At 35.4% G+C, this 27,745-nt stretch overlaps 1 protein-coding gene across 1 annotated transcript; it reads left to right on the plus strand.

The window, feature by feature from the left end:
• The first annotated feature begins 4,919 nt into the window (after positions 1-4,919).
• On the plus strand, positions 4,920-25,748 carry LOC119651351 (transcription factor Sox-3). The gene is made up of 2 exons (XM_038054910.1): positions 4,920-7,991; positions 24,000-25,748. The coding sequence occupies exon 1, from the start codon at positions 5,737-5,739 to the stop codon at positions 7,270-7,272; it is 1,536 nt and encodes a 511-aa protein (XP_037910838.1). The 5' UTR covers positions 4,920-5,736; the 3' UTR covers positions 7,273-7,991; positions 24,000-25,748.
• The last annotated feature ends 1,997 nt before the right edge of the window (positions 25,749-27,745 follow it).

Below are 27,745 nucleotides of genomic sequence, written 5' to 3' on the forward strand. Positions count from 1 at the left end.
ATGTAAGCTAGGGAATCGCTCATCATTTCATCCCCAATTCTTTGGAGGATTCTTCTCTCGAATGCGACCAAGAGTTCGCAGTTTTTTGCTAACAACCTACATAAAGACTGGCAAGATGGCAATCTTGTACAGAAAGAGCTTTGATGGTATAGTAAGACGATAAGAGCGAAACAGTTTTTGTAAGCATTATAACCCCATACCCCAATAATAAGACATCAAGAGATTCAAAAGATTACATTCCTTTTTATTACAAAAACAAAAAATTTAAAAGGATGTCTCATAGGAAAAACCCCCAAAGTTTTTAAGTAGATCAAATGAAAATATTTCGTCTTCTATTGATCGCCGATTTCCGAAGTTTAGAAACGCTATAGCTTTTTAAAGTCATGATAAAATGGTTTATTAAAGAATATTTTAACTTCTCGTTGGTATTCACATATTTGCTCTTCAACAGTCATATTTCCGTCTTCCACCTCTTTTCCACCTTTCGTAATGCTGCGACAAGTCTCTTTGTCATATTGGAAAGTAAGCGTTTAGCGTTTTGAATCCAGTTTTGCTCTTAGGAGTTGCTCCAGAAAAAACTATTTCTATCAGTATTTCTGAGTTGTAACGAACATTATTGATTATAAATCTAGGAATATTTAGTGTATTTAAGCCAATAAAGTCGGGTAACCGGAAGCTGGGCGCTTCAGGTATGAAAGGTTATTATTACTATATTTTATATTACTTATATTTTACATTACTAGCAATTTTATAACTCTGGGATAAACTTGAGGGGGTTTTACTCAATTTCCGCAAAAATATGGTAATATACTATTATTAACTTAATTTGAACGGATATCGATATGGAGAGTATTTTGAAGCCTGGGCACCATATAGAGGCGGCTTCATGACTTTTTTCAGATTTCTGGGTTGGGTAGTTTCTGAGAATGAGCCCGTTAAAGAAATCATCACTTTCCACCCCTCCCACTCCCCGTCTTTTTAACAAATCTGAAAACTAGTACCGGCTTCGAAAAGTACTAATCGAGATGTTTCATTTAATACCCCACTGACTATATTCGGTGAAAAAATGTTTAAACCCCCCTTTTACCCCCCCCCCCCCCCCCCCCCCCCTTAATCAGGATGTCATTCACTGCATGCCTGGACGTTTACAGTTCGCAGCTTCTCACCAAATTTCGTGCCAATCGGTATAGCTATTTCAGAGAAAAGTGCGTGTGACAGACAAACAGACAGACAGACACCGATTATATAATATAATAATAAGTTTCTGTTTTGCAAAAAAACCTTGAAAACAGAAGAAATTTCGAATAGAAAAAACCCCGTAACACATTTTGTGCATTAATCCATTCATCTTCACCAAATAACAAACAAAACAAACAAAAAATAAACTTTTTTTCTTATTTTCAGGCCAGAAGTTCTACCAATATACTATCGAATACTATCGAATATAAGATATATATCCAATATAATCGAAGATGAAACCGTAAACCGTCGGAAGGATCACAATCACAAGATATAGATACTAATTTCGAAAGAGGCTAATTTTTTCATGTTCACCTCCTCCTCCAGCTAAAAAAAAACTCCCTATGCATTTTCAAGGAAAAAGCGGTCCAATTTAATTTCTGTAGATTTCGAAGAAATTAGGTTTTTGTTTTTCCTAAATAATTTGAAAAATTCGAAATGGACAAATTTCAAAATTCATGATTCAACTGGTGATTCCATAAATCTGAAAATGCACATATCTTGTAACTATGCCCCCCAGATTAGAGATTAGATTAGAGGTTTCAAATTTAAATAAACTTTCCCCTATCATTTTTTTTTTGTTTTAAGAAATATCAACTCCAAGGGCTCGGAGAGAAATGAAGCCATTTTATTAACAATAATAAACATGCCGATTACATTCAAACAAAGTCAACAATACAAACATGTGAAAACTAGGCACCCTGAATTTCTAAAATAAATGAATGAATCTGTAATTAAATTATATAAAATAATATTTCAATGAGTTTTATTCATTATATTTTATACACACGCCACTTCGCCCTCCAATGAAATAAAATGCCGAATAAATTGGCTTCCGAAATACAGTAATTATCGCGTTAATGGAATTCCTAAAAGACCGCACTTATTTTCTAATCAGATTTACAATAAACGCTAGGAATCATCTTCACCAGTAAAAAATGAAGTTTGCAGCGCAAAACCTTGTCTTGGGTAATATGAAACCTTATGAAGAAATCTTTAGATTTCAGGAATCGCAGTTGTATATTATATTATATTATTTATATTAGCTTCTTTACCGATAACTTTTCATGGAGTACCTTTGCAGTGAGAATAAAATTATCAACGTAAACTAATTATAACCTCGACCAGCATCGAAGTGCCGCCTCCATATTCTATTTAACATATAAAAGTAGGGGCAGGAATAGGAAATAGAATTGATGGTTGACAACATTTTATATCAAAAATTATTAATAATATCAATTGGGAGTTTCGGTTTCGATTGAAAAAGCCGAACAAATTATGTGTGAACTATCAAATCCTGAAATATTCCTTTTTAAATTGTTTAATAATAGTTTCTCACTCATTTGCGGTTCTCCATTGTGTGTTCTCATAAATACGTAAGTTGCGGTCACGGGTAGGTATCGATTGTTTGCATTCCCTCGAAATCACATTTGCAAAATAGGCGAACTGTTGATTTTATTCCACTGACACAAAGATTCATTCCGCTTGCATTACAGCCAGTCTACATACTTATAGTGTATAGCGAAGCAAAACAACCGAAACACATGTGATCCAGAGTGGAGCAAGTGCTCTGCGCTCACAGTATCAGTATTTCACCTAACGAAATTCCCATTGTTAGAACATTCCCAGCGTCATCATCAGTTGAATGCGGAACATGCACACATACCATTCGCATAGGTACGAGTGTATCGGAATAACAATAGTCAAAGAAAAAACATTATCATCACCGTCATCATCACCATCATTGTCGTCATGGCCGAGCCGGCCGGACAATTCACCACTTTATTCACCAGACGATGAGACCTAGACACGAGGCAGGTCCAACCAACAAAGCGCAGCCTCCTCTGGTATTTTACAGTAAAATAATAATAACAATTGTCTGGCGGTTGGGAATATCGATATAAGTAGCATTTGTAAAAATGGTATTAATGACGTCAGCGAGGTGGGTGCTGGGGGGTCCGCCTGCAAGCGGGTCTGCATCGAAGGATTGCGGCTGGTGGATCACCTGGGATTCGACAGGTATCGTGATATTTGTGGAAGGCATTTCCATCCGACACCGTCTGTCCCTGTAAGTGTATGTATGCACGTCCATATATACAATAATAGCGAACAATTGGCGAAAAGTAAACCATCGCAGGGTGTACTGGTGGTGGAGGCCTGATTTCAACAAAGATCTACTACTTGTTGACATGCATTTGCTTTCCCCCGCACACGGGTCGAAACATCGTCACCCTCTCCTTGCTGTTTTCTTTCTTTTTTCCATTTCGAATAATAACTTGCAAATATATATAATTTGCTCAGGCGTCGTATCATTGACAGGTTGTGAGGAACCATCGAAAAGGAGCGCACATTGGGTCGCGTAAATTCGACCTTGTTGACGGTGTCCTATTAATGATAATATTCCGAGGAAAGCTACTTTTATGGAAAAAACCGAAGATAACCAGGCACTTCCCGTAATCTTTTGTCCACAACAACTCGTCCTGCAACTGGTGGCTTCCATCGAATAATTGTTCAATTTTAGCAAATGCTGAAACGCCTCCGTCCGCTGCATTTGCATGGTCAGGTTCTTTTCAGACGCTTCTTTTCAATAATTCATAACATTATCCGGGAAAGTGACTAGAGGTGTGACCTGGCCATTCATTCCTAACGCTGCTGGTTCCTCAAAGCAATTTCTGAATGACTTAATCCCGAATGTTGTGCAATAACTGTAAATCAATTTGTATGATAGAGTGTAACCATCATATAAAAAGTATTATGCAATTTGAGGCAATCATGAGCGGGAAGGTGCTTACTAGTTTCTGGAATGACGACATACAGATCCGATAGAGCCCGAGAGGGTCCAGGAGAATACATCCTATGGGATGTATGATGAGAATATGGAAGAGCTAAGCCAGACAATTTGGCAACATGGCCTGGAAAGTAGATACGGGAGGCAGTAACAGATACGGGGTAGCGAATGTGAAGTTGACTTTCGAGTGGAATGAGGGCTTCGTGCCCTAATGTAACTATAAGCAGCTTCCCAGGGTAGACGTTTCATCTGGCTCCACCCCTCGAAAAACGCGTTTTTGCGCAACAATGCCATCTTCTAATTGGTTAACTGCCTCCACCACCACATCCACAAAGCCATGCCTTGCGCACTAACTACGGTCCACAAACCGTCATATGAAAGTAACCAGTTCACTGTACCCTCTGCAACCATTTCCCATACATATACGCACACTCTCCGGAACGTAGCGAGTAGTGTATCTGTATCTGAACGTATCTTAAAGGCGTGTGTATCTGATGCCGATGGAGAGGGCAATGTCTGGCGAGTGGGTATGGTCTCTCCCTTCCTAATCGCCTGGCAAGGGGTTTGCTTCGCTTTCGATTCGTGTACGGATTAGGAACCCAGGTCGAGCGGTGTCGGCTTGCGTGAGTGTGTGAGACTGTGGGTTAGCCTGCATTACTAGTTGGGCTGGCATGCCATGGATTTTGTTGTTGTAGGCTACTTGGTTTTTCAACGAGTCTCAATTTTGTTTTATTTTATCGGGGTCTCGTTGGACGTGTATCTTTATTCGTTTTGCATGAGATCTGAGATGGTGTTGTCGTCGTGAAATTTTTTGGTAGGCACCTCGAACAGGTTTCACAAACGTTTACTGGAAACAGAAAGGTGCTCAATTCAGCGCTGTGTGGAGGTATTTTTGCTGCTCTGTGTGCCTCTATATTCCGTGACGGGCTTGTCTGCTTCTTTCATTCAGTAAAGTTGAAAATTTTTCTTGAAAAAATTTTTTTGTGTAGATTCTTTTCAAAGAGAGAATATCTTTCGATAATAGTAATTTGTTCTTTGAAAAGGAACAGAACAGTCGATTTTTTCTCAGTGCGAATTGGAGTGTTTTCAAAACGCGAATGCTGATCGTTTGTTTGTTCTTTTGTTGGTACATTAGTTTTTTTTCTGCCTCCTGATAAAAGCCCAAGTCAACTGTGCGAAACATTTGTTTGTTTACCCGCCGCGAATTTTTAAACAATTCGGCACAAGTGAAAATTTGATAAGAAATTGTGTAAACACTAATCAAATATCGCCAGCAAATTGTGCAAATTTGACGTTGTTTCGCCCCTGTTTTGAGTGTCGCGCGTGATAATAAAGGATATCAAACTTGTTTTAATTGTGACGTCATACTTAATACTTTACAATTGCATTTACCGCAGTTTAGAATGTGGTTCTAAAAGTGTTGTTTTAAAATTCTGTTCCCGGCCCTTTGGTTTGAACTAGCTTCGCCCAAGTGTGATATAAGGGAAAATGAATGATCTGTTGCATGCACATTGCACTGTATAGCGGATCTAGTTGTAAAACGATGAAACTAAAACAAATCGTGTAACGCGTTTTAGCGCCAACAGAGCTCGCTAAGCCGTACATCCGCGAAACAGGATATAAACAATTGAAGTTGGATCTTATTATTGACCAGGACTATATTAAAACTCACCAAACTGTTTGCATACAGGGACTGCGCTTCGGACGATATGTTAACGATGGAAGCTGACATGAAGGGGGGTATTCTTCACGCAACAATGCCCCCTCATCATGCGTCCGCTCTTCACGGGCATAGTACGTCCCCATATAGTGCGCTAGGACCTTTGGGTATGATGAACTTAGGACAATCACAACTAGCACAATCGCAATTATCGTCCCACCATCACCATCATCACCACGCATCATCGATGGCATCACATATCAGCGGATCAAGTGGTGGTAATAATGGCGGTCAAACGAACCTAGGCAATAGTAGTAATAGTTTGCAACAACAGCAACAGCAGCAACATGTCAGTGCCCATAGTTCTTCACCTCTTCACAATTCGAGCGGACTCAGTCCGAGTCAACAACAGACACCTCAGCCTCAAACAAATAGTGCATTATCCGGTGGAGGACACATGACTTCACCGACGGCTGGACAAACCCACCCCCATCACCATCCACATTCAGGTCTTACGGGGGCTAATACAAATAATAACAACAATAACACAAGTAGCAAGAATCAGAATATCGAAAGAGTAAAGCGCCCTATGAATGCATTCATGGTGTGGTCAAGAGGTCAGAGGCGGAAAATGGCATCAGATAATCCCAAAATGCATAATTCAGAGATCTCAAAACGGTTAGGCGCTCAGTGGAAAGATCTTAGTGAGGCGGAGAAGCGACCGTTCATAGATGAAGCAAAAAGACTTCGAGCTGTACACATGAAGGAACATCCAGACTACAAGTACAGACCACGCCGTAAGACAAAGACCCTCACAAAAAATAAGGAGAAATATCCCCTCGGGGTTGGATCCATTCTACAGTCAGCGGACCCCAATGGAATGCGAAACTCCTCATCAATGTCCGCCGTGCAGCAGGCAGCAGCAGTCAATCGCGATATGTATCAAATGGCCCCGAATGGATATATGCCTAATGGCTACATGATGCATGATCCAACGGCGGCGGCGTATCAGAACCAACACAGTGCGTATATGGGTAACTATCACCGTTATGATATGGGTCAAATGCACAATACAGGATCTCTCAATTCCTACATGAATGCGGCAGCCGCATCCGGGTACGGAATGTACGGTACGGTATCAGGCGGGCAAACGTCCCCTTATGGTAGTTTACAGCAACCTAGTTCTCCATATAGTAGCCTGCAGCAGCAGCCTGGCTCGCCATACGGCTTAGCTCAACCAAGTTCTCAATTATCCTGCCAAAGTCATAGTCCAAGTGATTCCAGTATTAAGTCAGAACCAGTGTCGCCGGGACCAATGCATTCCACGCAAAGTTCAACGACCAATAATAATCTGATAATGAAGCGCGAATACGCGAGTTCGCAGCAATCTTCCACCTCAGATCTAAATCATCTCATCAATATGTACCATATACCGGACGGCATGCAAGCATCAGCGGTAGCCGCTGCAGCTGCCGCGGAACACCAGCGCAGTCTAATGCACTACCAGAGCAGTGTGTCGCCTGACCTGCAACAGCAACATCAACAACAATCAATGCGAACCATGGCCCCCCTGGCACATATGTGAGAAATGGCTACTTTCGGTCCACCACCGCCGCCGCCAACAACTCCAACCCCGCATATTCTAACGCATCAGCAACATCATCAACAACAACAACAACAATCTTCTCACCAGCAACAACAGCAGCATCAGTCACCGCAACAATCTCAGCACTCTGGGGCGGCTGCCCCGAATGGTGCAAACCCGTTAACGAACGGTAGCGGCGGCGGTAGCGGTCATGCCTCCTCGATCCTGAGTAGCTACGCTGGTCGTCATGGTCCTCATCATCACGCTACCGCAGGATACCATCACCTAATCGGTACCGGACTACACGATACGGCAGGACTAATGGATATCTCAACAATTTAAAACAACCTTCGAGTATCTTTTCATTTGTAATGATATGTAACGAATCCTTGGTTTCGTCAATGCAAAGTTTTATCGAAAAACCTGCGATATGTGATAATCCCGACAAAAACAAAAAGCTTTTGCAAAATGATGAAATTCCGTTCATTGTAGTCGAATTGAGGTAAATATCGGCATCGATCAGGTTCAAAATGCAACCTCCCAATGTGCGATGTTGGATAAAAAATCTTCTAACTGAATTCGAATAGAGTAAGGGCGCAACTTAAAGAATGCCAATTCGTCTTTCTGAAGTGATTATGTATAGTGTTCCTTATAAGAGAAAGTGTAAAATTGCAAATCAGCGGCAGAACTCCAGATAATTGCGCAACACCATGAAAAAGGTAACTAAACTTATTTTTGAAAACGCGTCAGCTATTCAGTTTAGTTAGGGTGAAAATGGACCCCTCCGACGCTTTGATCTGGTACTTTTATAATTCCGTAATTTACTCCAAAGCAATTTAGGTGGGCAATCCATCGCATTTTGAAATACTTTCATTCATTTAATGTACAAAGACAATTGTCCCGAACCAAACCTTCGTAGAAACAGGAAACTTTCCAGTGACAGTTTGATATAATCAAATCAAAAGCCGGCTTCACCGAAATTTATTTTCGAACTTATAAGTATAACCGCACAAATATGTAGAAACAACTTTATAACTTAACGAGTGTGCTAAATGCCACTGGAAGCTAGATAAAAATGGCAGGAAAGGAGAGTTGCCAGGGATCTATTTAAGTGGTCTCTACTAAATGTGGTTGATGCAAACTCTGCAGCCAATAGTTTCAGGTCTAAAATGAAGTTCGCTTATAAACACTTTCAATAGTGACTCACGGGCTATTGTCCTAAGTAACCAGCAGCCGGGATTGCAGTACTATTTTGGGTCCAATTCTGAGGTTCGCCTTTTTTTAACTACTTGTCTTCTCAAAGTAGGTGCATAATAGGTAGCAGGAACTGTAATAGCGACTTCATGTTAGATTGTTAACGGCTCCAGTGAACCTAGATTCAACCTTCTCAAATATGCTGTGAGCTTTAAATCCCCATCCTTAAGGTTTCGATATTCAAATGCCTCCTGAGCCATAAAATCATTCAAATTATGTCAAATATTTGCAAAATCATGTCATTAACGATACCAGATTTTTGGAGGAGATAAAACCACGTTCATCAATCTCCATATTCATTTAATTTCATATGCACAAAGTTATCTGTTTTGCGTGCCATATGCTGTTATGGCGTCAATTTTCATCTTAATTTAAACAAGATATACACCAAACTACTATTTCGGCATTTCTCTGTATATTTGGCGTAGGCGTTTTCTGGTTAGCGGAGTTGTAAATTTGCAATAGGACCATTGATATATTATTACTTTAAATCTCATTTATCACAAGCACAATGACAGTTTCTATTCACATTGGAGCGATTACTATTTTGGCGGTTTTCGGTTATATTTTCAAAGATGACTATTAAATTTAAATTTATATTGGTTAGGTCTGAAGAGTATGATTCTCTAAACAGTTAGGTTGTCGCTTTTTGACAAGGTGATGAATTTTAATTTATTTTAATACACTTTTGTTGGACACTTTCGCATATGTGTCGTTTTCAATACTAGTTGTATACATGTGAAGTCACTTTTTAGTGATACATTTATATTCTCAATGTGTTTATATTTTATCAATAAATGTTATTTATCATAAATAAATCCTAACTTTTTTTTCAAAATATGCATTCAAATTTATGATTAAATGCTCCTTTCAAGAGGGTTTATTGAAAATTTTAATATATGTGGGAAACTTCAGAAAGTAGAATATTATCGCTACGAATAGCATTGACCGATTGATATATGGTCCAAATTGAAATAATGTCACCTTTTCTATGTTGAACATCAACAGCGAAGCAATTTTTATCAAAAGCTGGAGGCAGTAGTAATCTTAGTCAAGGCAAATAATGAAAGCTGTCATAATAGTGAACATTTTTGGGGGATTCATGTTGAATGGGATGAATGAACAAGTATTATTAACGACTACCTTGTCTAACCTTTTAGAAAAACTACTTGTTCAAATAGTTTCACCCATGCCACTATATACCTTTTGATTTGAACTCTTTCTACCCAGATTTGAATTATTGTTGTCCACAAAGTATGGTTCAAAATATGTATAAATTGATTTGATGACTAGATTAAAATAAGGCACTGGGGTGAATTGTAGTATTCTTGCCTAAAACCAAGCCGCGCTTAGACTGAGAAAGCTACTAAGCCGGACAACGTGGTGAGAAAAATTTCCCCTATTGGCAAAGTCTAAATTGTGCGAATCAATCAGTGTCTCCCTAGTTTGGGGATCCAACAAATAGAAATTATTCGAAATTATCACAGCGATGTTAAAGATCACAATCGCGAGGATGCAGTTATCACCTCATGTCATTTCAATTTACCGCCTTTAAATGATTCATAAAGTTTTCTGGGTCGATGTACCGGAAAAAATAAACAACAGAAGAATAAATATGTGAGCTGTTCTAAAACTAACCAAACAGAATAAATCAATGACGGAGGAAATAATATTTGTCTCTCAATTTGATTCATTCATGACGCTCTCTTTGACAAGCTTTAAAATCCAATGATGATCTTTTTGACGATCTAATTATCTTTCAATGTTCCTAAATTGACCCCCAAACAGTAAGAAAAAAACCCCAGCGTATCTCTTTACAGAATAACTACTCGAATACTCGAATGAATGTCGCATCTGCTGGAAAATTGTACTCAAGTTATCATACTCTAGGGATCTAGGGAGCTCTAGCACTTATTTTCGTACTTTCAAAATACTCATAAAGATCCTCCTCTATGAATATCTAGAAGATTATACCTAGAGCACATTTAACAGAAAATTTAATAACTGTTGGATATTTAAAAAGAAATTTACTTGGCTCTTTACTTTTTTAACAAGATCGTATGTATGTGCGGATTCTTTTGAAAATTTGGTGATTTCTGATTGCTTTGCTTTATACGGGACAATATTTTGATACAATTGAACTGCAAATGTCAGTAAATCATAGTCATGAAATATCATAGTCCCCTTTTTTGTATTCTCTGCACGCCACCCCTTCCCTATTTGACCTTGCTAGGCCTGGTCTCCCCCAAGCATTCATCATAACTACTAAGAAGTTTATCGCAAAAGGGGGCAAACTAATAGTGATATCCTAAATAATTTATTGTGCGCTTCCCACTGCTGGTTCTATTCGAGTTACTCAGGAAAGTTATACTTATAGGTTGTGTCACCACTTACCGCTTTGCCCCGCTTGCGTCTCTTGTTCTTGCGAGTGCATCTTAAAAAGGACGGTGCTATGGCAGAGATGGTCAGGTCATCAGCTTTGCGATCTTGACGCCGTATCTAGGGTTAGGATCCCGGTAGGGGTCGTGAACGTTTATGATTGTCTAGCTGGAATAGATATATAGTACAATGGGCTTACTAAAGGCTTGAGTTCTGAGGCGACAGATCCCCCTTCTTTAATAAAAAAAACAAGACACTTTTCTAGAAGGAGAAATGCAAACTATATCAATGTCAATGCTTTTGGGGTCGAATTAACTAAAATATGCACTTCAGGGTATTTCAACCTTTGTTGACCACTAAATTCTAACCTTTGAAGTATTAGTTTTGAAAGGTAACAAATAATATGGTTAACAAAGGTTTTGTTTCCAGATGCAGTGTTTTTTGTTGGCCGGAGATTAAAGGACAAGAATCAAACCGCCTGAAAAATATTTATTATTTTTGGAACTAGATGAGAGGATTTACAACTACTAAACTAAAAAACTAAATATGAAATAGATTTTGTCAATTTATTAAGTTTGAGTATTTTTTGCTCTCCTAAGTGGTTTAGTATCTGCCTCCCTTCTAAGAAACCAACAAAGATTTCCTAAAAATTTTCAAAGACTCTGAAATTAAAAAGTGATTTCAGCATCTTTGATTTTTTTTTGGATATTCTTCAAGATCTGACAAAATAGATTGCTAATCTCTCCGGATACATTTCAAAGGCTGTGTGGCAAGAGATTGTACAAAAATTAATTTGCGGAAACATATCTATATCTCTCTGATTTAAGTTGAAAAGTCAATTAACAATTTGTTCGTTATCATAATGACTTCGAAATGAAAAATCCAGAAGGTTACGAAGAGGTTCTTTTAGCTTTTGGAACACAATCCGTTTCATATTTAAAAACATTAATTAATTAAATATTATTCTAATTACCTATGAACCGCCTGAAGCGCTCTAAAGGCAATGATTGATTTTAATGACAACGGTTAGTATTTGCTTGGTTTCATTCATTTCCCGAAAAAAACTGAACTTGTCATGTAAGCTATTGCGTTTAATTTGTTTCCTTGGTGGCTGAAAAAGCATTCACTTGGACAACCAGAAACGTTAATTTTTCTGTTAGGAACAAGGAGCAACAGGAGCAATCCTCTTGGTTATATACCAAATTAGTTCAATTTTTATCTAAACAGGCTCAAGAGTAGCCATAATTTCATCAAATAATTTTGGATTTGAACGTATGAGTTTCAGAATGGTTGTTAAATTAAGAGGTTTCAACAGTAAGGCGGTTTGCTAAAAACGTTCCGTCGTTTGACGAATAATTTACTTCTATGTTAATTTTCAAGAACATGCTTTACCTTCATAGCCAAGCAGCCAAAATATATACACACTATTTGGCTTTAAGCTTAGCTCGTCCAAGCTTACTTTATAAAACCTTTCAGAGCTTAGCATACAAGAAAACAAAAATATCCTTAGGTTATGGGTTTATTTTAACCTTTTAACCTTATTGCGGTCGTACTACTTGTGGTAAAATAAATGGGTAGTTTATCCTTGGAACCAATTCTAAAAAAGTGTCAACTTGCGATTCTTGTGATTTCACAAGTTAGTAAAATGTTAGTTCGATAATCAAGGATAATGAAGGATGATCAAAGAACGATTTAAATGCATAGACGGTAATTGACAAAATATCGAATCACGTATAGCTATTCCCCAAATGAATTTTCTATTCACAACAGAAAAATAAAAATTGGCATCGTGGGATTACAAATGTCATTTTTTAATCACATGCCCTCAAAATTATCAAGATATTTTAGAACTCGTGAATCAAACGCAGTTAAAATAAAGAAATAAATTAATGTGATTCCCCCTCCGATACAGCTGCAATTCTGGTCGGAATCAAGATTATGTATGTGTGTGTAGACCCTAATAATAGCATATGAAAAAATTGAAGAAGAAGACAACTCTTCAAACGACCCCCAACAAGCCCTTAGCTAAGCTACAACTCATAATTTCATGCCTTTTTGCCTTGCATAGAGCTGTATTTCGATGATAGACGCTACTTCCTACCTATTTGTAATTTATAGCACTACAAATTTGAATCTTATTCCTTGAAAATCCTTATCTCTAAAGAACGTCTTACCTTTGCAAAATCACCAACTTTCCAGATTCTTTTCAATTATCATGAAAATGACTTACTTCTACAATTAAACGCTTTTATGGTTTTTAGTTTAATTATAGGAATATGAAATCTTGATACACGATGATCTTGAAAAAACGAATGCAAAATGTTAACTACTTTGGGGTGTTTTCCTGAAAATCTTTTTGCAAGGCAATCGAAACTGGTATTAGTTGGGATTTCCATTGGAAGTCGATTTCCACAACTCTTGACGATGATCTTTTATTGGCCATAAAAAATAACGAAACGAAAATAAAAAAAAAGGAAACTAAAAATAAAAATCTTAGAATTACATGATTTCTACAAACTTGTAGGTATAAAAAATATTTTTTTTGTTTTATTTCTAATTTTTTAAAATTTCCACCAAACAATCGTGCTTCTCTACAAAAAACAAAACAATAAGAGTTCCTTTCTTTCTTGCTATAAAGAGGTGGGCAATTTTAGCAAAGTCCCTGTAGTTCCACTGTTTGCGGTGACTTTTGGTTTACGTTTGACCCCATTTTATGCAGACTGATTTTGAGAAAATGTAACAAGAAATAGGCTGCACAAATCGATGCTATTTGTTTTGCTAAATTTCGAGACGGTAATTTACATGTGACTAGTCCTCCGATAGATTAATTTGCAACTGGAAAATTGCTACAAATGGGAATCCTATGCATACAATTCTGCTTATCGTTTCTTGTTCACCTTAATTCCTGATAAATGATCTTTCAATTTATTCAAAGAACGTAGTTAATATCCACTTGACTGAATCTCTGTGACCGAAGCGACAGTAATTCGAACTAAGACCAAAAAAATATTAATTTAATATTTTCATGTTATTTGGACGGCAATGAAAAAATTGCAAAAAATAAAACAAACCCTTATTTTCGCCGAATCGGGGAAAGATTTGGAATATACATACTTCAGAATTGATTTCTATTGTATATTTTGCAGAAAAGTAATAATTTAATTGGACGGACTTTAAGGTGAAACGTATATCACATTTAAATAAGAATTCCGATTCAGAAATTAGGGACCTTGGATAATAAATGTTGCTCCCTTGATGTTTACTGTAAAATTTTGTTGCTTATAATCCTTCAATATGGTTAGTTGAAGTTTATTACTATTCAAAATTATGTAAATTTCTTTTAATTTGTGAAGGCACACATTTTAGAATTCTAGATAAGTTTCTACTCATAATGATTTTGAATCCAAACAGCGTCTATTTATTCTTTATTCTGATTTATTTTCAGCCCTATACTCGTAAAATAAGTTAGAAACCAAACTGCTTATAATTGAACTATACTTGTGTTGCAAATATCAGTGCACATTGGTTAGACTTACTTATCTATAATTATACCTTCACTTCACAATTATGAATTTCGAAAAGGGTTCATGTTGGAAATTCCCGACTTTTGTCGTGTCATCACCTCGCTTCTATATCCCATTAATGAAATCTATTTTGGTAAATTGTGGAATCCTGAGATTTAGTTTACATTTACTTTAAAAGAAGTTAGGATTTTTTATGTTTCGAAAATCTATGATAGAATGAACGCTCTTTGAATTTTAGTATTCTATTACACAGATAAAATATTATTGCTTAAAATGCAATTATTCTGCACAAATCAGTCGACGGATGTTAACAACTCACCTTATATAATCTGGTTTGCATCAAATAGTTGCCAAATTTAATTCACTGTAAACTGGGTGAAAGAAAGAATTATTTCTTGATCAATTGGAAAACTGGTAAAAATTAATTAACTAATTCCATTGCACCTTTTGAAGAAGACATATCCCGAAATTGTGGTTGCTATATTCTAAAAATAACCGGCTGACATTCGTGGCATTATTTGTTTAAATAATCCACGAATATGAAAACTTTTCAGGAAAAGTTAATTAGACTTCAGGATCGGAAAATTTAGAATGGTCAATGATATCCTTTAGTGGTACCTTAAATACTTTACATAACAAGGTTGACGCAGTAAGTTTCAGTGAAACCTAAGAAGCCGCAGAAAAACCTCCTAAAGTAATGCCTTTCAACCACATACATATATCATTCAAATGGTTCCGCCAGTCCAAACCAACTGCGGGTCATATTGACGGTTTTTAGTAGCGAATCATATCATACCTTCGTTGGAGATCTGTCTTAAGTCAAAATTTATATACATTATTTCTCAAGTCCTTGTACAATTGAAATTGTAAATTAACTCGGATTCACACTTTTATTTCTTTTCACTTTTCTTCATTTCTTAAATCACTTTGCTTATCAGATATTTGGATGTGAATTTGCTTGAATAACTCTGAATTTTTTTTCTTGTAAATAATGGCAAATTCCATGTATCGCAAACCTGATGAATGCATTTTTGTTTGGTCTACTCGCTCTGGCTGAAATGGATCTAAATATTTTATCACCAGTCCGCGAGTTAGACCCTTTGCTGTTACTTTTTATTTTCAGTTTACGAACTGAAACCTTCTCACGTTCATATTTGAACAGAAAAAACAGTTATTGAAACTAAAGGCCCAGTTGCCAGTTGATGGGTGTTATTATTTCCCCTTACGTAATTATATCAACTTATTGGTAATGTTCCGCACTACATACTACCGATTATCTTACGATATTCACTATAATACAACGTGAAAGAACATTTACAAATTAAAAATATTACTTTTTTCTTTTAATTTCTCTGATTTTGGTTGTGGTACTAGTAGTATCTTCGGGTTGTTAGAAATGAATAGGGGTGATGGACAAAACCGCTACCTTAGAAAACATTTTTTATATTTAAAAAGCACCGGCGATTTCGTCCGGGCTGAAAGCTACCATAGTAACTACTCCTTCCTATCACGCTACTCCTAGAGTTACCTCTGCCTTGAACCTAAACTGCTTTTTGAAATTTTAAAAAGTGGGCGCCTTGCCTATAAATGGACCTGCCAAATGTGGGACACAGAAACTACCCGGCTAGTTCACCCTGCTAATAGAGTGAAGGGGTTTCATTCAACCCTCAAACAGACATTTTTATAAACTATATTTTTGAACAAGATATATTGTTTTCTATTTTAAATGGAGACCACGTAGAGAGGCTCTGGACTACACGCTAATTCTCATCAAAAACAAATATCTCTAATGATTTTCAAAAAGGTTTTTTTCTTTTGTTTGAGGAATATGATAAAATCGCATTTTTTTTAAAAAAGTAACCTTGCGTGGCGAAATGACCCCATTTTGGATTTATTTGGGTTTTAATTATTTTCTAGTTCGCAGGAGTTTCCATTTCAGATAGATAAGGGCGAATTATGAAAATGCAGCTTTCTTTTTAAATGTGCACACTGCACGTCAGTTTCTCTTTTAGTAGCCTATCTACTTACCTATTGTCTGTCGGCTTTGTTTAACATTTCTATCCTCTTATTTGCCATAACTTTGGGTTCAATTTTGGACTCTTACGTTTACACTTTTGCCAACCAAAAATTTATCCAGTACTTACGTTCAACCTCGCAGCTCTTCTATTTAATTTGGTTGTTTTCAAATAATTGTGAAATTTAGGCGCAAATATCTCACTTTGCTTTCTAGAACAGTATGATCTACATAATATTGGCCGAACAAAAACACAGGTAGCTGCCGCTAATTTTTCGTGTAGATTGAGCTGTATCACTTTTTCTTATGCCTAAATGCGTTTGTTATGATTACAAGTTGGTTTTTGGAGTCCCTCGAGGCTTATTTCCCATAGCAAAATTTCCAGACGAAAACAGTTTAAAATACTAGCTAACTGTAGACTTTGATCTTACTGGGAATCGCTTGTGGAAAACTAGTCGAGCGACATTGTTTAAATTCAGAATACGTGATATCTGAGTCGTTTCACAAGTAGCATCCCGAAACAGAGAACGCAAATTTAATAGACTGAAAATGTGTCTCCTCGTCCAGCGTTTATGTGTAACGTGCCAGTAGATACCAAACCGTTCCAAATTTTGCTCTGTGCTCACCACTTCGACTCCGTTCATCATCATCCACGCACGCAATTTTATTTAAAAATGCATTTAATGATTTTCTAATCCAAACTATCATATTTCTGGGAAAGCAAAAACTAATGAAACAAATGCATAAGATGGTGACTTTCACAATATTCGCTTGCAATCGGTTTTTGTTGTCACTATGATGTTTTGCTGCACATTTTCTCAAAACCGCACTAAATAAGGAAAAAATTACCATAATCCTAAATACAAAATCTATCTGTAAACTAACCGTTAAATTATTATTCAAATAAAATAGCAATCGATTCGCATCGATATTATGAATACATTCAACACCGCACCTCGTATTCGAAGACATCTACATATACTCGTATAAATTATATTTTTCAACAGATCTACACTTTCATTTATTGAGAAAGAATTTCTAAATCGCTTGGACTCTTCCGATTTTAATATGCATGTTTATATCTATAAGCTGTATTCGTCTTTTTTCTCCATTTTCTTCGTTCGTTTAACCTTTTGACTCACAGTTTATAAACCACAAGAAATTTTAATTTATGCCATAAAAATAATATCCGAAAACCTCTCAAAATTCAAAATGCCATAAAGAATTCCCTAACACGAAAGTCAATAATTCTTTGAAAAATTTTAAAGTGGTAATTTGTTCCCAAGGAAAAGATAGAAGTTTTATAAATTTTTTTTCAATATTTGCTAATCCGCAATAGAAACCACCTCCACTGGTTTATACTCGTAGATCGTAATATTTAACGCCGTAAAACAAAAGCCTTAGTCACCTGAGCGTCTTTCTTTTTTCAATAGTCTAGACACGGTTAAAGCACGAATATGCCAATAATTTATTCAATTTAACTTTAAATAGATTAAAATAGTAAATTTTGTGAATGGTAATGCAAATTGCTTCGTATGATTAGTGGTATCGGTCCATTGTTTCAGCTCAGATAAAGGTAGATAAAAATTCGAAGTATGTGTTAGGCGCTGCTGTTAGCAAATAGATTTAAATTAGATCAGAGGAAGATTCTATTGGTTTTTTATACAGTAATGTTATGAAATTTGTAGAGGAGTCCCACGGTAATTAAGCTTTTAGTTGTGTCTAGTTTGAACAAAAGTATTGGAAAGACAGGGGGTTACTATTCTTTTCAAAGTGAGTTTCATACTGAACATAGAGACCTGGGAAGTAGCTTAGCGCCACACTTATTAATTCCAGTTTAGTGATCACAGCTCATTGTTCTTTTGCACCTTTTCCAAGTTTTTTAAATCACTACAGCCGATATTTTAGTATTTAATTCTTTATTCTGCATCATGGGACAGAAGAAAAAGTACCTCTGGAAAGACTTTTCGCAATGAATCTTCAGACTCTTTTTTTGACGTTTTGAATTCTATTATTGCAATCCATAAAAAAAACATTTGTTCTGGTTTGCTGTCAAATGATTCTCACAGGATACTACTAGTTTATGCTAGGTGGCACTTAGGAAGGAATTTAGCATATTGTATCCTTTGGTTAATAAGTTTCCAACCTCCCTTTTGCAAGATCATATTATTTTTAAAATTAACATTATTCAAATTTGCTTTTGTACAAGTAGTCTCGCAGCATTGTCTTAATTCTGCCGAAAAAGACGTCTTTTTGAATTTTTTGGAAGGAAGATAAAGTTTTCATAAATAACTTCAAAATCGAAAATTGCAAACAGATTTAATTTTGTGCGTTGCTCATACCGTATGCATCACATACATATATATGATATATCTTGAATTGAAATTAAAATAACTTCTAGTGGTTTTATCCTTTGTGCAACTTATTTGGAAGAAAAACAATAATTCCACTACCCAAAAAATAATTAGATTCCTACCCGGAAGCATGAGATAAATAGCAAATAATAACCTCGTAGGGAGGTCTTAAGGCCTTTTGGGAACAGTAAGTTTGGAAGTGATCATTCAGAGTTACCCAATACCAAATATTTTTGTCAAATGTGGTACATAGTTCTGAAAATGGTTCGATGATGATGATTAGGTGACCATTCCTACAAACTCTGGAAAAATTTCTTGACAGTTTGGTCAAGGTGTCGCTTGTATGAAAGTTCACTCGGGGCGGGCCGTTAGTTATTAAGGATTTCAACTGTCGTTATTAGCGGCTTATCTATCCTTTTGCCTTTCATGCTTAAGCGCTTTAACTAATCACAATTTACCTTATATATCACGCACCACTTTAATGTCAAGTCTCTTATTTTTTCACAAATTGAAACCTTTCGTTCTATATTACCCTTGATCATATTCTATCTAAAAACTAGACTTCTGTAAAATAATTTTATTTAACAAAAAGATTAACATTTTTCTGTTTTTATATCATTGATGGGATTATTAAATTCTAAATTCATAATTTTTAATAAGAGCATCTATTTAGTCATTCAATCATCATATCTTGCAGAAACAACCGCTTTTCGCATGTTCAGTTGCAAAATTTAATTTCAACATTAAATGAAAATTTCGGCTTCCATAGGATCCGTTGAAATTTGTTGGTCAGCCGATTTGGTCCTGAAGTTTCTCCATGGATAGTGTAATCATTGAAAGCGTTATGTTTCAAGATAGATTTTAGCTTTAAGGCAACACCTTCGCATTCTTCGTCCATAGATTGGATATCGTTTGAATATTGCCTTCCGCCCAAGCTGTTCTCTCAGAAGAATTTGTACTAAAAGGTGCTTAAAAAGTAACATAAATAATTCATATTGATTATGGAATGCAGTAAAAATTGTATTTGTGTGTAGGCGGTTCTGAAATTGGCACCACTTGTATTATTCTGAGCTAAAGGTTTCCATTCGAATATTTGTCTACATACCTACCATTTTCCGGTTCACATTTTAATTACTAGCACTGAAGAAGGAGGCACGTGGTCCCGGAAACAATTGTATGCGGGGGAAAAAATAAAAATATTTACAGGATAAGGAAAAACACCTAGTTCTTTTCTTAACTTATATATCAACTGTAAAAAAAACATGGAGATCAATTTCAACTTAATTATTCCATATTTGTACATGACAGTTGCAATCTCTTGTCTATTTTGGCTTGCTATCTTCTAATATGCTAACAAAATTACCAATAAATTTTCAGATAAATCTTTCTTTCGTACTTAACTTTTAATAATGAGGGTTTCCTGGTTAATTTGAAAGAATTTCAAGGATTTCAAGAAACCGATCAGTAACGAGATAGCCAACGCATTAACTGTCGGCTCTATTGAACAAAGGTTTATCAGTTGAAGTTAAGTTAAGACTGTATAGTCTGATGGCATTTCTTGAGCAAATATAAATTTCTTCCTTTTAAGTTGCTCAAAATTTCAGCATTTGAAACCAGCCTACTAAGCAGAATTTAACGGAACAAGACGAAAATTCGATTTAATGAAATTAGACTGGAAAAGGAAGGCTCCGTGGTAACATTTTTCTCATTGCGCATCTGTTCAATATTTGAGGACCTAAAAACATCCTGTACCTACAATATACGAAAATGATTGTACTGTTCAAAGAGAAAAAAACCGAACAGAGAACTTATAAAAAATGCGCAACAAAATATAAATACCGAGGACGGTACACCTTAAGAATTTGTCATGAATATACCACGCTGCAGAGCTAACAGCATGCATGTCGATATATTTTTCAATAATAGAACCATAATTCGGCCTTTTAGGATTTGATCGGCACTTATTTGTTGCCCATACAGCTTTTAATCGGGGTCTCTCCACAACCAAAGACACTACCTATAACCTTTCAAAATATGCCATAGATCAACACTTTAAGTGAAGAATTGGAAGCTATTACGAAATACCTTATAAATGCCCAAATTTTTGACGAAAAATGCGAAACTCTTTGTCCACGTTTGCTTTTCTTTATGCTTCTCCATGAAAAGCAGCTTTTCAACACCAGGATAAAATAAATTGTTGATTCACTAAAAAAGTGCAATAAAAATTGTTAAAAAATGGTTCGGGTGTACCCCCTTATAAAGATTAGAGCCTCGAAAAATTTAAGGCAAATTTTGGAATTGCAAGTTGACCTCAATTTCGTTTAACTACGACTAAAATTACCTTCGAAAATGTGTGCTAGTGCTTCTTAATTCAACCCATTCTTGGTGTAATATAATTCCACTTTCCTTGAATATTTCTGACATTTTTAAGAATAAATCCTAAACACTAATAACCACCAAATAAAATTTCCATTCTTTCACTATTTTCCAATGTTTCCTAAAATTTCTAATTGCGGTTGCAAGTTATCGTGCTAGATTATCCTTTTAAGCCGTTTTTCACAATCACGCCAATTGCACAGTATACGTTTCTGTCAAGGACCTTTCGGTTTATGGGCAATGTTTAGGGAATGGTTGTAAACACCTTAATTATAAACTTCTAAGAAATATGAAGGTACAGTTGATACTGATCAGGTAAAACTCAAATTAGATAAGGTGCAAGTAATTTGTCCAATACTTTTTATCATTTGTGTGTGCTATATAGTAATGTGATCATTGTTGGCTATGCAACTACATACTGCAAAAGTTGTAGAATCATTCAAACGTTGTACGCATTGAAATCTGCTTCATCTGTCGGTCAAAATCAGTTATCCGTTAGTTCAATAATTTATCTGTATAATTTTCAGATAAGATGCATGCAGATGACGGAATGCCCTATAGAAATGAAGATAGCGCCGAAATACATTCACTATAAAACCAGATGCAAACATTTTTTAATCTCTCATGAATATGTAATACCACCTCCCGTTAACACACCTGTCGCCAATTAATTAAAAACAAAAACAGAAAGTTATACACTCTCCCAATTCGTTCAGCTTTAAAATGTTTGTTGAACAATTTCAGTTTCGGTTTCAACCAATTAGTTGGACCTGCCAGCTAAATGCACGGCCAGTGCATACACAGCATCTAAATATTGGTTTTCCCCGTGATAACAAAAAGAGTAGCCAACTAAATTTTAATTTCTTTGCGAATGAGTTAAAACTAAAGGCTCTATTTTCTGCTAGCAATTGCCGGAACAAATTTTCAATCTATATTATGTGTAGACACAAGACCGGTACAATAACGTTTGAAAGCTATTCCAATTTCATTTTTTTTCTGTTTGATTGCAGATAATTAAACGATTTATGGTCGGAAAGTATTTGGAAGAGTTAATCTTTGCCAATATAATCCCCATAGACAATCCATTATGCTGTAACTGTTTTGGTCGGCTTTTAGTGATAGATTGCCGAGAAATGAAATCGAAAAGATTTTGATCAAAGAACTGTAATGCTATGTTGGTTTTGGCTATGGCCGCAGGCATTGTAGGCCACATATGTACATATAACCCAGGCTATATATGAACTCGGCCAAGCTATTTATTCAGACAATATTTTGGCTTTGGTTTGCAGAAGTCTGTTTTGATAATGCGCCCTCAAAATGTTTGACGGACTCTGAAACTGCAGTGAAAACATGAAATTTAATTAAGAAGAAATGGCACCTTTTTAAAACTTATTTCAAGCCCGCCGGTACATAATCGTTTCTAGGAATTAAACATTGGTTTATTTGGAAGAAGTCTATTTTTCTGCAATACTAGGTATTAAAGTCCTTAGGAAATAATTAAGCCATTATTAATATTTTCTATCAACCCTTCTAATATTTTATGCTACGCCTACACAGACTTTTCTTCTTTTTTTTTCAAGAAAAGTTTTAGCTCTGTCTCCTGCTGCCACTCTCTGGGTTTTATCCTTTGCGGTAACTATTATTTCGGTTCTAGCATATACTCGATAAATCTTGCTTTATTTGGACCAAATCCGTTAGAATCTCCTAAGCATCCAGCAGGAGGTGGCTTTTGGGTGCATGTTTTTTGCACGAAAAAAAAAGGAAAAAGGAATTTTGAAGTGAAATTCTGAACGGTCAAGATCAAAACATTGAATAGAATTTTCTTAGCTTAGTAGAAGGCTTGCACTGAGGAAATTCATGACTATTGTCATACTTGCTAAGGAATCTCCTGTTGATGGTTTGGAAGTATGACATCTATGTCGTCTCCTTCCACTTACCAGTTTACAAAATATATTTCCTTGACTTCGTTATCGCTAGAGCCCAAATCGTTCTGAAGCTTGCTTAATTTGGTTCGCTGTAGTCTTATCAAGTAATAAATACTCTCGTTTCTAAAATGTCTCCATAATAGCCAGGTAATTTTTCTCACCCAAAATGCATGTATTCAAGTTGTGTGCAAAACCATGGGCTAACGTTAAAATTGCTCAGTAATGCAGTGTGGTCATCTATAGGATTGACGCTTCAAATGCTTCTTCTCGGTGTCTATAAGTACGTGAAACAAATTAGTTGTCATACTACTCGTAAAAAATGAACGGTAGCCACATATCACCGCATTTTATAGTTAGCGAAAGTATCAGCTTTTATTCGAAGTTCCCACATGTATATCAGATCAGATAGGATTGAATAACCCACTGAATTTTATTTTTATAAAAAAATCTCTTTCAGTCCCCGATATATGAGGTTTTCTATCCTAGGTTAGATAGAAGACACCATAAAATACCTAATAAAAAGTTAACTACCAGCTTTAATTAATGAAGGGTTCGAGCTCCTTAAATATCATCAACTTCTATTTTCATAGTTTTCAATCATGTTGTCGTTTGAAGTTTAAATTTAAATATCTAATTTGTCTCAGAAGGGGGTAACGAGATTTATTTGCTTTTTTCTAATCAATGTACCAATTATATCTCCCATAGAGACTAACAGTTTAAAATTATAATAAACGAGATTTATCTGCATTTTCTAGGAAATCATTAAAAAGTTTCTTGTAGTTTTATTGTACCAGATCAAAGGAGTTGAAATATATTATCAGAACATCCCATTCCCCACATACATTGTAAGGATGTTATTATAATTACTGAAGTGTTTTGAACTTGGATAATTTCTTTCCAGTACTATAGTTTGGTCGCCAAACAACACCACATGAAAATCTGATAGGCTGAAACTTGAAGTCGATATTACCTCAATTTAACATTTAAAAAGTCACAATATTACCATTTTATTAAAATTAAATATATTTTGGAGATACCATTCATGCCAATTGCTCAAAAGATATTATAAAGAGTATTGTTGAAATTGATGACTGATTGCAGAAGTATGGGTGAGAAAACAAAAGCAACTCATCTTATTTATAACAGCGAGACTTATATATAAATATCTAGAAATAAAATTGTTAGTGTAAAAAGTTTAAGGAAAAAAGGTGACAAACCAAGCCAGTGCTCACATTCCATTCGAATTCATTTTTCTTTTGAAAATTGACAATGAATTCATTTGTTTTGTAAATAGTTCAATTAGATTACATTTAAATTTAAGAATAAAATTAACACAAAAGTAATAAATTTAAGTACAATGTTGTATGGATAGAAAAGTGTAATATTATCCATAAAGTAATGATTAAGGTTGAAATTAATTCTTTCCTTTCCATAAATAATTGTACATGCGCTCTTTATTATCAAAATACAAAAAGTAATTGTTGTTTTATTACTGAATATAATATTACAAAAAGAAAATGGCGTCTAGTTTTCATTCCTACAAAGAGTTCATGATAATAGTATGCCACTGAATAGAATTTCGGTTGAAATTATTCCTTTTGTGATTTTAGTATAAAACCGAAATAATAAATAGAACACTGGGATGAGAAATCGGGCCAAATATAGAACCGTGTTCTAATTTTATTGTACTAATTGGCCATACACACTTTCTTGTACACAAAAAGCCATTCGTAAAGTCAATCCAAATAGATTAATTTGTATAGAATTGTACTTTCTCACCTCACCCGTACATATATGCATATATCCACTAGAAGCAAAACGAAACAAAATAAATCTATGAACATAAAATAAAACACAACGGATACAATTGCATTTAGAAAATAAGTCCGATTATTACGTAAGGTATAAAGAAGTAAAATATAATCGAAAAAATCAAAACTACAAAAAATACAAAAATAATGCAAAAATGATAAATAGGCCACATATAAAAGTAGTATAAGTTTAAAAAGGACATGAAAAATCAGAAAAAAATTCAATTTTAGACTTATAATAATTAATTGTAAAAGCAAATATACAGAAATATTATTAAAAATGAAATGAAATAATTGAAAAAAACGAAAGGTAAAAATAACAAAAAAAAAAAATAAAAATGAATGAAAGATAAAACGAAATGTTGGAACTTATTTTCTATTTTATTCTTGTTTCTAGCTGCGTATATAATTTGAATGAATGTGACTGTAAGTATGCTGTATAAATTAAACGTTTTAGACTATTAAAAGAAATTTTGCTCGTCTACTTTATAATTAATTTTATTTATCCGTCCCCGGGTGATTTTGTTTAGGGGCAAGGATGCCAGTCTTTTTCAATAAATTCTTTCAATTAGTATGGCTTTCGATCCAGGTGGTTGTTCGCCGACATTGGTATGCAAAAATTGTAAACATGTGAGAAAATAAATAAAAGTTTTACTTTTGTTTAAAACTTCTTTTCTATATCATGGAATTTTTGTTTAAGTAAATTCGGATAGATTTATTCTAAGCTATCTAAATATTATTTGTATGAAGTATGTTTTTAGTTTTTAAGGAAAATATCAATTATTTTTATTATTTCATATTTAATTTTTAATAAGAAAAAAATATATCTAAAATGATGAATGAAGAACTTTTTTTTGTAAATATATATATTTTTATTTTTAAAAGCTTTTCTTTTCTTTAAAACTTCTAAAGAACGCCCGTAAGGAAATTTGGTAAATTTGGTATCTTTTTATTTCTGTGTGTTGAGTTTCTTTGTTGCAGGTATTCCTCAGTCGATGTATCAACTTTGCATGAACAACCACTTCTCCGAATGTGAACCTTGGTTCTGGTTGGTTGTGTGCACTTTCAACTTTCTTCTGTAAGTTGGCAGCACAAATTCTCAAAATGATCTTAGTAGAGCCAGCCTTTTAGGCTCTATTAAGATGCATTTCAATTCCCGTATGAACGAGCAGTCTTCTTATATTATTAAATAAATTTTGCAAGGCATGCACAGATCTTTATTGGTAGGCAAGTTAAGAGGCTAAAGATGTTACTGTTTTCAGGGTTTATTTGTTATTGGTGGCGATTTCGCAACACCGTTTGGTGATATGAATAAAATCAAGGGGTTTCCATTTATAGCGCAAGACATGTGGGTTTTTAAAAATTCAAACATTTTATTAGAAACAGGCGGAGTTATTCTTCTTATCTTAAGACAAAACTATGCTGTGGGGTTCACAAACACAACATTTTTCATGTTTACTTAACAGTGACCAGTGACCAAGCAATACAAATCGGTGTAATTATATATTAGCGGGTCGGTTGTGCATCAGCGTCATCTCGGGTTCGAATCTCGATTTAAAAGCCTCGAGATTGCACCCAGATCAGGCATTCGATAGAGCTAAATGGCGAAACCGATCACGACAAACTGACCCCGCTTGTGAACGGAACAAAGGCTGAAGAAAGAGAAGAAGAAGAAGAAGGCGCTCACATATATAAGATTTTAGAATCTCGACAACTTCTGGAAGCTTCCTTGAAATTTGTACAGCATACCATAATGTCATACTTTATCAAGCGTCTGACCAGCGGTGATAAAAATGGCTGAGCATACTTGTTTATTTTCGATTGCATTTTCAATCATGTTTGTGATTCTGCACTGCTGAATTGTGGAATGGTTTTCGCGGAAACCAAATTGAAGAGTTGATATAAGATTATTTGTTCAGGTCTCTTCGCAGTAATTGGAAGGAACGATATTGTTCGATAGGAATGAATTTTAAGTGGCTTCTTCCGTGGTTTAGGGACCAGTATAATTTCGGCAGTTTTCCATTGTCCAGGAAAGTATTGTCGCCTGAACGCTACGTTGGCTACTTGTAGCAGTTAGGTACTCCATTCGCAATTCCTTCAATATTCTGGCCGTAATGAGTTTATAGTCGGGGGTCTCATTATGAAACACGTTTGTTCTAATTTCCATCCTTAGCCCATTCCGGCTTGTGGTCACCTTTTTGGACCATGGTTCAGCTTGTAGACACTTATGCATTCAGAGATTGACAGTCACTTTTTAGATACTTTGCGAAGATGCAGATCAAATCCAGACGGACTAGCCAAAAACTATCGAATACATGAAGGAAAATTTTGGTTTTTTTTTTCTAGGTATTATATTTAATAGTCCACTATTAACAACAGAAGCATCAGAATTCAAGTGAGTTCAAAGAGGTAAGAATGGTACATATTCATAGAGCTGTGTAGTTTCCGTGCCCTTTATAAAACATAAAAAGGTTTTGTTTGCAGAGATCTGAGTCGACGAAGCACAAGTACCAAGACATAGTTTTAAGAATAGTTTCCTAGGTTGATAAGGAAGGAACCGTAATTGTATTAGGATACATCTGTATATGAAGTTTCTTGCCTGCGAAGTCCATTGGATTTCCAAATCGAAGAAAGCTTCCTAAAGGAGCAGAACGAGTAAATTTCTCATTGAACAGGGTCCTTTTTCGACTCCACCCGGGCTAAGTCTATAACTCTGAAAACTGGCGAGGGAGCCAAAGACCAAAGGATGGGAATGCAAAAGCAGTAGTAGAAGAAACCTTTTCAAAATCAGATTCGTTTATTTTTTTAGGTTTGGATTGTGTTTGTAGTCGCTGCA

Source organism: Hermetia illucens, chromosome 3, assembly GCF_905115235.1.
Source record: "Hermetia illucens chromosome 3, iHerIll2.2.curated.20191125, whole genome shotgun sequence".
NCBI classification, from domain to species: domain Eukaryota; kingdom Metazoa; phylum Arthropoda; class Insecta; order Diptera; family Stratiomyidae; genus Hermetia; species Hermetia illucens.

Coding starts and splice junctions, on each gene's coding strand:
- LOC119651351 (XM_038054910.1), top strand. CDS start 5,737: ATGTTAACGATGGAAGCTGACATGAAGGGGGGTATTCTTCACGCAACA.